The sequence below is a fragment of the Bacidia gigantensis genome (assembly GCF_019456465.1).
Source record: "Bacidia gigantensis strain McMullin 20006 chromosome Unknown contig_175, whole genome shotgun sequence".
In the NCBI taxonomy this organism is placed as follows: Eukaryota; Fungi; Ascomycota; class Lecanoromycetes; order Lecanorales; family Ramalinaceae; genus Bacidia; species Bacidia gigantensis.
This window is the reverse complement of record NW_025408595.1, coordinates 219,274-231,316: the sequence shown is the minus strand read 5'-3', so window position 1 is coordinate 231,316 and position 12,043 is coordinate 219,274. Positions and strand designations below refer to the sequence as shown.

Genomic DNA, 12,043 nt, shown 5'->3' with positions numbered 1-12,043 from the left:
TAGGCTAACAAACCCACTGGAAGATGCGCCCGGGATGATAATCATGGCTGTGACTGCTACAAATTGGCGCTGAGGTTGCAATCTACAGCACTAACTCGAAACGCCCCCATATTCCATTTGATCCGTGCGTCGCTCTTGATGGAACCCTTTACTAAGAGGCTTTCGCTTAGATATACCTCCAAAAACGTGAGTTGGGCTTTTGGAGTCATCAAAATCTCTGACCACTTGGGTGTTACGCATTTTGCCATTGTTTGTCCTCTGCGTCATTCATGACGATGAAAATCGGCAGCGGCAAGATTTGTAGGCCTGTGTCATGGAGGCGTCGATGAGGAAGGGCGTATATAGCTGTTAAAAGCCCTAAGGAGTAACCTAATGGCGTCTTCTTGGTGATGTAGAGCTTTTCTTCTTTTATAGACCACTGTAGACCTACTCCTTCGTCGCTCTCTGTTATATGAGATTTCTCTTGCCTTCAGCTATATATTAGCCTCGGCTTTCAATTGGACTTTCTCGCTGCCTTGCGGTCAACCTCGTGCCTTCTGATCGCCATTTGTAGCCAGCTCCCTTGGGAGCCATTTATAAGACCTTCAAGGCCGGGTAAGGCACTTTTCAAAGCCAACGGCAAATAGCATGTCCTCCACTTTGTATTTCCATAGAGAACCCATTTTCTTGAAAGGTACTTGAGAACGATATCGTGTATGTGTGGGTTACTGAGCTTTTGAGGAGACGAAGACCGTAGCTGAGAACTGACTAATCCGTCATGTGACCTCACGTTTCGCTTCCAGAACACGAGAAGTAAGCGGCTTACCCAAAGGAGCTTAGCTAGCTAGCTAGCGCCAACATAGCAAAGTGTAGATTGGTACGCAGCGAAGGAGCAAGAATGGGTAGAAGTAGGCCTATCGAAAATCCTGGCGGATGGAGAAATCATTTGCAAAGCCTTCCCAAGTGGCTAGATACTTCCGTGGGACATACCTCGGCTGGCACTGAGCCGGCGCTGGGGCAGATATATGGGCATTACTCCTATTGCCAATGCGTGGGGTTGTGAGAGAATATTAATCTTGCTGATAAATCGAATATTTTGCTGGCTATCGCGACTGTCTAATATAATGTCATAGTTCGAGGAATGCAGCGAATGCTGATAGAGCTTGGCGATTCTGGAAAACCAACGGATTAGGCCGTTAACAGCTTCTAAACAACGAGTAAGATGTACGCTTACTAGGACGCGAAGATATTATACAGCTTATCTCCGAGACTTGGTCATTCTTATACCAAAACCAGAAAATATGGCTTTTGTTGATAATTTCCACGTTGATATCGTAAGATACTTGTAGCCCCCTATGGTAGCGTCCATCTTCTATTGCTGTTGCATGAAGCCGAGGAATTGTCACCTACATCCGTGCCAATATTTGTGGATCAAGCACTACTTTGATTGTGCACACTTTACATTTCTCTCGAGATTGCTGCAATTTTTTCGGTCTGGTGAGTATAAATTGCTCCCTTCCAGTATAAACTTCGAGGAATCTTTGAGTGCCCGCACGCATAGATGTAATTCGTGTGAGTGCATATATTATTCACTAGGCTCCAAATTTGACCATAGTGAACTAACATACATGTCGAGAGCTCTTTTACCGTACAGCGCGTGGCAGCCGTATATGGATAATTGGGCGCGTCCTTGCGTTGAGTATTTGTCATTGTCCTAGAAGCAAAGAAAGGAGGGCCGCCGCAAAGGCCGCTTCAGATACTACTCTCTCAACATTCTTCGAAGGTCTCCCCACCCCTTGCGCCATCTTTCTTGTTTTCATTGCCGTCTACTCCTCGCTTGTCCAATGCTCTCACCCCGCACAGATACTGGAGGCCGAGCCTGTCCTTTAATTATATCAAGTGTTTCTGGACGCACCAATTCTTTCGCAGCGCTCACTTTAGGGAATGTCGTAGAGTGGAGAGGGGGCATACTTTCACGAGAAGGCTCAAGCCTGACTTGCTCCGAGCAGACAGATATCGGGTCGCCGGGACGGGTATGACGACAAAGAGAGGGGACCCATTAGGGACAGCATGCAGTCACTCTTGCCATCTTTGCGGTCTTATGGACAAAAAGCGCTTCAAAAGCCTGATCTGGTAATGAGGAATAGTTATACAATAAAGTTGCTGGTTTGTATAAAAAGAGACATTAAGGATTCTCTAGAGCGAAGATAAGCAAACACCGTGAAGGAAGATCATGGGTGATAATGCCGGACCGCCGGTGGCAATCCTTGCGAGCCTTAGTGAAGCGGCGCCTTGAGCAGGGTTTGATATGATTCAGAAGAGTTTATACAGAGAAAGCTATAGACGCTGAATTGCTAGGTCTTTCCAAATACCTGACCGTTTGTCACTTCATGATAAGAAACCCTAATAGTCAGAGATTAAAATCGCACTATAATGCATTCCAGTCGTACTGTACCGTTCTCGGTATGTCAACGCGCCACGAATCGCCCTCTGCCGCGGTCGACGTGCGGCTATCTCCAACGACTAAGACAGCAAGATGTCGATATTCGAGCAGACCAGGGATACTTTGTGTTTTCAACATTAGACTTATGCTCCTTCTTCTGAACTTCTTATGGTCAGACTATGACCAGTAGCGTAAGGAGTGCAGGCAAGGGGGCATTGGAAATTCATTTTCAGGAATGAACAATCTCTCCCCCCATTGTTTACCCTGCGTTCCATCTTGAATATATCCGTTTCATTATTACACGCATTATACCATATAATTGAATAATGAGACCAGAACCCGCAAAAAGATTGTAAATATCAAGCTCAACAGACAGACCAACGTGTTGCCAGGTGCGATGATGCAAAATTGACATGGGAAGTCTCAGGCACAAGGGCGATCAATCGGATGCGCTAAGTCCGTTCCATTGTTTACCTGTGCAGATTCGAGAGGTAACACAATGAGTTGACTGTTATCTAACTGACTTCTTGAATGATTACGATCAGATAACAAGCACTCCGCAAAGTAGCATTGCTACTCCCGTTATATACGACTGATTTTGCGTTAATAGCACTTAAATGTTCCTGCGCAATTGATGTCCCTAGAATACTACCACTTTCGAAATTATCTGACTTTCAGGCGAAGGGTGTGAGCGATCCGGCACGAATCAGATGTTGCAGAAGAGCTCCGTCAGTTTTGCACGCCCGAGTGTGCGCCTGAATCACGATTGCTTTACAGTGTCCGCTGCTCGAGCCAATGAAATGAAAAGGAACGCGAAGGGAGGGCTGAATCCAAGGTGCAAGAGTCGGGAGAGCTAATACCATCGCGAAGCATCTGAATGCCATATTTCTGTATACTTTTCCATCTATGGAGGAGTGTATCTCGAGCCTTACACAGCCGCAATCGCAGATGGGACGAAAGATGGAGTCAAAAATGGGTTGAATAAAACAGTTGCAATGCAATGAGGATCCTCAGCCTCGCTTTCGGAACGTCAGTTATTGGCTTGAATTTGGGATACTTTCTACAAGCTCTGAAAAGAGAGAGGATAGCGTGATGTGATCCTGCGATTTTGCCAGCTCAGGTAATAGTGTCAGCACCGTTCGAGTAAGACGAGATCTCGAACGATATATGGAGTAGACTATCTGGTCTCCGTCCAGCAATTCAGATCAGCCTCCTGATCATCTGTCCCTCTTTGCTAGCTCTATACAGTCTTCTATCTCTCTCCTGAGGAATGGAGAACTCTACAAATCGCCCACAAATCGGCGCATACTTCTGCGAATACGAGCGTGAGTCTATAAATAGTATGCTGCACGCGGTCGACTAAAGATAACTGTTGAACGTTCAATCTGGTCTGGTGATCATGCGGCATTCGAATGCTGCTTTCTCTTTGGGACTAAAATTTTGGGAGCGCTTTTGGATTCGGCCAAGTCTGATTGATTTAGTCACCGCAGGGAGCCTTGCTGTCGAGGTGCCCTTTCCGATTATCTAAGGGCTCTAATCCACGCAACCTGCTGGAGCGTGGTTGCTAAAGGCCATCGACTTCTCCAGGCTTTCTTAGACACTTTCAACAAGTGACAAGGCGGCGATCCACCCCGCCGCAGCGCTTTTCTATGAACCATAAATCCTCCGCCACCTTGGGGAACCCGCTTTCGCAGCTTCTTCTTATGATCTTTGCTCATTAGCTAACGCTCAGCCTCGCGGACTTAATCCGTAGTCGACATAGACATGCTCGTCAGGATACTGACACCGTCTCTAAGCCTGCGGAGAGTTGCACGAAACATGTGGCAGAGATTCAGGGGCTGGAGGACGGAGATGCTAGCATTGACGAGCAGTGGTCTCTAAAGGTGACGGTGGTAGTGGTGAGAGAAAGCGGATTGGGGAGAAGAAAGCAGGAGGTTAGAGGGTGGTGGTGATCGGATTGGCAAGGGTGTGAAAGCTGGCGTAAGGGAAGAGACAGATCCTTGCTAAGCTGGAGATGGCGAAGCAGAAGATTTCTATAGACGACGCAGAGGAGTGGGGCCTTGAATTCCGAGGTCTTCATAGGGGGTAAAGACGGGGCAAGCCATCGAGGAGAAACAAAAGGGGCGGAATACGAAGAGCAGGACATTGTTATTCAACGCCACTATGCAACACTGGTAAGCCTTAGACGGACTCTCTCCATCGATTCGGCAATGCATGCTCTGTGAAGTACCTTGTGTCGTTATCACGGTAGACATCACCATGGCTTCCTCACGTACAATGCTATATAAGATTGAGCCACACGTGGCGCGGCCTTGCTTGGAGCTTATGCTTCCTCGTGATCAGCTTCTTTAAGGACTACAATCGCTCATTATACTCCGTTCAAGCCTCAACGCACTCACCGCTCTCGTAGTTTTGCCTAGTGCAATCATGTCTAAGAATACTATAGTAGAAAGTAGCGATCTATTTTATAATATAAAAGAAATTAAGTAAATTATTAAATAAAGTTAAGATCCTAAAAACAAGTTAATATTATTCTTCTTTTAAAAATTATTATAAATATAAGATCTTATTTTATTAATAAATATTAAAAATATATATATATAAAAAGTTATTAAATATATTTTAAGTTATAACCTTTTATTTATCTTTATATTATATTTATATATTTAATAGAATACTTTCTTAGTTTAATTAATAAAAGTAAAATACTTAATAATAAGTTACTTTATATTATAAAACTAAACTTCTATTAATACTTACTAAACTCTAATTACTTCTTCTCCATTATAGAAAGCTCTAGGGCACTAGCGTGTATATATCTAAGTATCCCTATATATCCTTTCGGATTACGCCTAGCGTGGCTTGGCGCCCACATGTTAGAGCTACACCACATTTTAGATAGGAACCTTTATCATATTCTACCTATATTATATTAAAGCCTCCTAGCTTCCAGCTGTTGCCTTACATCCTCTTTCGCACAAAATGTCTTCGCTATTACCATCAACTCGCGGACTCCTTTCACGAAGAGCCCGTATACCGTGTGCGCGGCGGCGGCCAGTAACCTCAAGCACTAGCATTCGCAACGCTTGGCAACCCTCTGGCTCTAAAACTTACTTGGATGACTTCGACACTCCACTGATAGAATATGAAGATGGTGTTAGATGTCGAAATAGATATGATGTCGCTCACGGGATTTTCCCATTTCCAAAGTCACCGGAGGATTGTCGCGATGGAGGATATTACTTCGTAAAGCTAGGTGAGAATTTACAAAGCGTAAGAACGAACTACGAGATTGTCAGCAAGCTTGGATATGGCCGTGATGCTACTATATGGTTAGCCAAGGACCTCAGGTGACTTGATACTCCATGGCAAGAACGATGATTTGCGCCTTACTCATACTCGCTTGGCTGTAGTGACTCACGCTATGTAGCGATTAAGATTTTCAGGTCGTGTCTTGCCGCACAAGCGAGAGAGCAAGCGGCGACTCTGAACAAGCTCCTGAACATGCCATTCGTTAATCGCGGCAGAAAGCATATTCCCGAGTTCCTAGACTGCTTCGAGACACGTAGTGACCACGGGCGCCACATATGTCTAGTCACCGAAGCGCTTTGCAGATCACAGAGAGGTGGCTTCTCCTTTGCAACAGGTGCCTAGTATATATCGAAGCAACTCGTAGAAGCAGTGGCTCATATGCACAGTTTGGGCGTCGTTCATGGTGGTGTGTTCGTTCCATAAAGACAAGAACAAGGATGAAATTAACCTTTGGGCAGATATTCGTCAATCAAAAGTTCTTCTAGAGCGCCCGGATGAATTTAGCTATGACTCTGGTAGGAGTATCTTCGCTTCCTAGACCGAGGACATTGCTAATCTTCAAGCCTCTATTATTAAAAAATCTGGACGTCATACGCTAAGAATAAATTCTGTCGTTAAGCTTGTTGGGTTTGGCCAAGACATCTCTTCATTAAATTTCGAAAATCCTGCTAACACCGATGCACTCTTTTACATTGCTCCTAAAGTCATCCTTGATGGAAATATGGGGCCCAGCGGCGACATTTGGAGCTTAGGTGTTACGGTATGACACCTCAAACAGTAAGATGATGGTCGAAATTGACGTACTGCGATAAGATATACGACTTAATGTGCGGCTCTCACCCGTTTCATTACTGTGACCTCACGAGCAAAGCTGGGATTATCAATACGTGGATGACAGTGTTAGGTTCTCTTCCAGAAGAGTGGGAAAGACACACGCCGTACCGGGAGGACGATTGTGAGTTCCGACACCAGATGTTACCCACCTTATGTTAGGTCGAGCTGACATATATGGTAGTGCCCGCACTAGGCGAAGAAGACCTCACAGGATGGATGCCAACCCATATTGAAAACTTTGGTAATCCTTGGAAGCCATCGCCACAACGGGACGTTGATTGCGCACACGAGCTCCTGACCTCGATGATACAATATGAACCATCAAGACGCCCAACGGCGGTCGAAGTGCTCCAGCATCCCTTCTTCCGAGGTTGTCCAGAGCCTGACATAGAGGCGAGTTGATTGTCTATGCAAAAATATCTGGAGACTATCGAGTGCCGCCTTCTTCAGTCCCATGGAGACGAGCAGAAAGGCTTGGCAGGGTGCTATAGTCTATATATTTGCGCACTTTAGGGAATCACAACTTATCGAGAAGGTTTCGCGTGGGAGATGCTGGGCGAGTCTTACTGCGAAAAATGCCAGAATAGCAACGTTGGAGCAACAATAAGATACCTCCGGTTGAAAAACATATACGACTTGATCATCAGCCCTCTGCATATGCACTTGGTCAGGAACAGAAGAATGGATATGACCTATTGGCGGCGTTCAATTCAAGCGCAAGGTAAAGCGCTTATATTGCGCTTGGATCTGGATCCTGAGGTATATTCACCTCCTTCAGAACCTTTTCAAGATCATGAACTAGAAAGCCAGCGTAAAGTCTACACAAAACTTTCATGATCTGCCTCATCCAGTGCGATGTGTCTACGCTCCAGTGTATCCAGCGAATTCGCTGCTTGTCTCCCCAGCTACCCTCCCGTTCTTCAAGTTGCTCCCCCAATTCACGCAAGCAATTTACTGCCAATCGTCCTTTTCACTCGTTCTACATCCATTCCGTCCATCCATGAGTTTTTGGTTGCGCACAATGCGCCTGCACACTCTTCATCTGCGTCGTACACCTGTTCCTCGTAGAACAAGCAGTCCTACAAGCGCTCACAATAGTCGTAAACAGTATTTCAAAATGGATGCAGCGTGAAAGAGAAATGATGCTGAGAGGACTGAGACCGCACCAGCCGTATAGATAATTGCCGTCCCCTGTGTCGTCAGACCTCGTCCTGTCAGCCGTAGTTCCTCTCGAGTGGAGAGTCGGAGTAAGAAGGGAGATGCGGGAAGAGGAAGGAAGGTGGAAGAACGTACAATGCGCGTAATCCAGTGGCGACACAGTGACAGAGACTGTAGGAAAATTCTGATGGGTGGTGCTACAGTTGGGTTTATGCAAATCGCGAATCGCGAGGCTAAGGTTGATTTTGCTGGGGTGAAAGGAAAATGGGTCAAAATTTAAGGAATTGCCATGGCGAGGGGGAAGTAGGAGTAATTGCTTACGTAAGACGACCCATCTTTATACCGACAGTAATTACAGCCACTTGTGCTGTCGGTATTTGTAAGAAACCCTGTGGCGCTGGCAAGAGACTCGCTCGCATATTGCCCACAGGTCATATTAGCCGGAGGCTGAAAGACGGAAAGCTTATCTTCTAAGCATGTGAGATTCACTCCCTCAAGCGCGTTGGTGGTAACTGCATCACCAAAGTACAGCAAGGGCGAGACGCTATAATACCAATTCCATCCCTAGGGCGTTACGGGCTGCGGGGGTAGTGTGCCTGCGAAAGTATTGCAGAACATTAAAAAGAAGTCGTTGGCCATGAAAGTCGACTGAAGGTTAGGCATCGCAGCCGCGCACAGCTGCGCTAGACTCGTGGCAAAAATTCCAAACAGTTCGAACATGAGGAAGCTAAATCCCGCCCAGCAAGACGATTGTGAGGTATCCGGTGGGGTAGTACTATAGGAGCCAGTAGACTAGGCTGGGGAGTATTACCCACGGTAGCTCGATAATGATGGCGCAAAGAACGAAGATTGTCCAATGATATGTATAGCTGGATTTTTCACGTTGCATGAATATTTCGCGCAGACCGACGAAGCGTGGCTCAACTTGCAGTCCGAGTGTAAGGCCGATATTAAGAGCCATAAAGGCTGAGAAGATCCAGTGGTAGGCGCCGCGCTGGTCAGCGCTGAATTGGACGTAGGTCATGGAATTGAGCAGGGAATTACCGACGTTCAAAAGGAGCTTTGATGTGGGCTCGCGCCAGTAAAAGAGCCATGTGCGGCGTAGAACGACGGTCAACTGGTTGAAGAAAGTTGTGGCATATATTCCAGTCCTCTTCTCGGGAGTAGAGTCATCGGACGTCGAGGGTGTTGTGAGCTGATCGAGCGTCAATCTTCTCTTCTTACGTCTGTCGCTGTCGAACCACAACTGCGCCCAGTTATACGTTACACGCATACATCCACATATGCTCGATTCGGCATTGCATACTCTATGAGGTACCTTATGTGCTTATCACCGTGGACATCACCGTGGTTTTCTTATATATAAAATGTTTTATAAGATTAAGCTATATATAGAGCAACCTCTTTTCTAGCTTATACCTCCTTATTATTAGCCTTATCAGCTTCTTCAACGACCATAATGACTTGCACCAAATTCCGTCTAAGCCCCAACGCATATATCGCTCTCGCAGCTTGGTTGCCTCGAAGCATTGCCTGGTGCAATCTTGTCTAAGACTATCATTATGCAAATTCGTACGTTGCACAAAGCTGCCAAGAACGCCAAGATCTAGCCCTACCTTATCTTAGCGCCACCTTATCGGAACCTTATCTTCCGTTTACAATTGAAAGCTTCAACCTCAATAGCTCACTTCTGCAAGCCCCAGCTCCTTGCTTTCTCAACCTCTTCACCCTGGCCTTCGAACGCCTCGTAATGTCATGCCTTCATGTGGTGAGCTCGCTGGACCCACTTCATCGCGTCGTACAGCAGCAGACACCTTAGAACCTGACCCAAAACGAGCGCGTCGCTCAGTGCAAGCGGTCAGTACTTCACCTCGACCGATAACACCAAGGCTCACTAGCACAAGCAGATCACCGTAGAACCAGTGACAAAATCCAATCAAGATCCTCTAGACTCGGACTACAATTCTAGTCATTCATCGTCCTTACGCCAAGTGAGTACTATACCTAATTGATCCCGAAGTACACACACGTTGATGCCGACCAGCCCACACCCCCTTCTCCTTCTACCAAGTCTACGAAACGTAACAATCCTTCCTCTCCGGCCCTGTGCTCTTCAAAACGAAGTTCACCTTCACCGAGCTCAGCCAATCCTCACCGCCATCACACCGTTCCCCTCCACACATCTGAGCACGACGGCATCAAAATAGCAACCACCACCGAGGATCAGAAGACCAAAACCATTGACCTTACAGAGGAGCATTCAAAGGACAGCGTTTGCGAGAAGGAGTCTGACTCTACTGCGCCAGAAGAGCCCAAATACTTTCAACCCAACTGGTTCGCAGACAGTGAGTCTGAGCAAGAGTCTGAATCTATCGAGCCAGAAGAGCCCGAGTACTTTCAGCCTGACTGGTTCGCTGACAGCGACTCCGAGAGCATTGGAGTCAATATGCCACCCAAGAAAGATGCCTCAACGCCAGACGAGGCACGTTGTGCCCTGAAGGATCAAAATATCTATTTCAATGATGGGGGTGGACTGCGACGCGGCGAACATCTAGTCAAATGGGCACACGGAAAGGTTCTTGTACAGGAGCGGGGGTCTCCTACGGCGGCTCAGAAGGGGCCGAAGATTCAGCATGTCGCTGAGACTATGTCAAAGATGGGTGAAGCCGAATTTCAGATGGTCATGCTGCAGGTCTTGCTGAACGAATCACGCATGGTCCTTAAGAAAGACCCAAGTCGTCCCCCAGACAAAAAGCTCACAATCGACGACTTCGAGCCCGATCCGCGTGCATATACAGCCGATTGCCTAGGCCGAAAAGCTGAAGCACAATTTGAAAAGAATGCAGTGCCGCAGATCAAACCCAGTAGCGAAAACAACTTTGCCGCCATATTCAAGGCTTTCCCTAATCTGAAAGACCCCAAGGCAGATGTTACATGGGCTATCAGCGAAGACCTGCTTGCAGGCTATCGTGGACTACGTATGATATTTGAAAATTGCGGCATCTCGCGTCTCACGAAGCAGCTTTATTTCCCGTTCTTTTCAGGTGACTTCAAAACCAACAATCGGCCCATCGCAGAGGCAGAAAATGAATGTGCCCGTATGGGCAGTGCCATGGTGTGGCATCGCCACCAATGGAATGAGGTCGCCGAGGGTAGACCAATTCCGGAGCTCTCAGAGGACATGGCGGAGGTGACCGAGTACGACGTCGCCACTCCAGATTTCGCATCCGTATGCTTCACCGGCGCCATCGCCCCCAATGCTGCTATGCTGTTCGTGAATTGGAAGGAGGACTGGAGCAATGGCACTATGTACTTTCACACCCACCGCCTTGTGTCTCACAACCTCGCCCCTTCCTTCGACAGCTCCGCCGACGAATTCCAGAAGCAGTTGAGCAATATCATCGATTGGGGAGTCGGGGAGTGGGCGCCTGGGATCTATGACCAGGCTAGGAAGATTGCGAGAAGAGTTTCGCCAGGAAAACCGGACATTGCGATTCCCGAAGTCCATCGTCGTGAGTATAAGTGAACGAGGGCGTCGGGGGGTGGAGAAAGACCCAAGTGTTGAGGACGAAATGTTTCCGAGCGGAGTTGACTTGCGGCAGGTGGACGTGCAAAGTTTGTATTACCAGCTTTACAGCGAAGGAGTCTGGATTCGAAAAGGATGATACCCCAACGGCGGCTTGCTAGGCATCGACTTTGAATGTAACCATAACAATAATATCTGTGAACAAATCTCATCCTGCGCTTTCTATTTGCCACCCCTTACTTCGTCTTTGTCCCTCACGCCAGCCTCTTTCACTCTTCTTCCGGAGCTGCGAAGAGTAGTAGAGCTTCTGCCTCTCCTTACCTTAGCCAGATCATACTGCGAACTTGTCTCCAACATCCCTCGCCGCTTCAATCGCGCCGGTCATTCGCCTTCATCTCTACCTCCGCCTTTCCCCCTCCATCATCCCTGCAATTCTCGAGTCCTTCACCCGGAAGTAGCGCTCGATCGATTACCACCCCGAAATCACGACCTTCTCTTCCACCTTGATCTTTCCTTCCCTATCCTCTCTTCAACAGCACGCAGGCCCCAGGCGGTTTAGTACGTCCAACCCCTTCTTCTTCTTCTTCCACTCTTTCACCTCCTTCATTGCTAACATCTCGTCCATCGCCGTCCCATTCCCCCGCTATCGCTGCCACCGCTGCTGTTCCCCCCCTCCCCCGCCGACCCCAACCCTTCCCGCTCTCCTCCAAATATTCGAACATAATAGCCTTCCATCACAGTTCCCAACCCGGCAGTTTTCTCCTCATCTTTTCCCCCTCCTCCATTGGACT

The 12,043-nt window shown here is 47.4% G+C and overlaps 1 protein-coding gene across 1 annotated transcript; it reads left to right on the top strand.

Annotated features, from left to right (window-relative positions):
* Positions 1 to 9,481: 9,481 nt before the first annotated feature.
* KY384_002877 (uncharacterized protein) lies at positions 9,482 to 11,252 on the top strand (the record flags this gene model as incomplete). Its single annotated transcript, XM_044811399.1, has 3 exons — positions 9,482 to 9,583; positions 9,634 to 9,717; positions 9,747 to 11,252. 3 exons carry the CDS (start codon positions 9,482 to 9,484, stop codon positions 11,250 to 11,252), a joined length of 1,692 nt encoding a protein of 563 aa, XP_044671675.1.
* Positions 11,253 to 12,043: the final 791 nt, after the last annotated feature.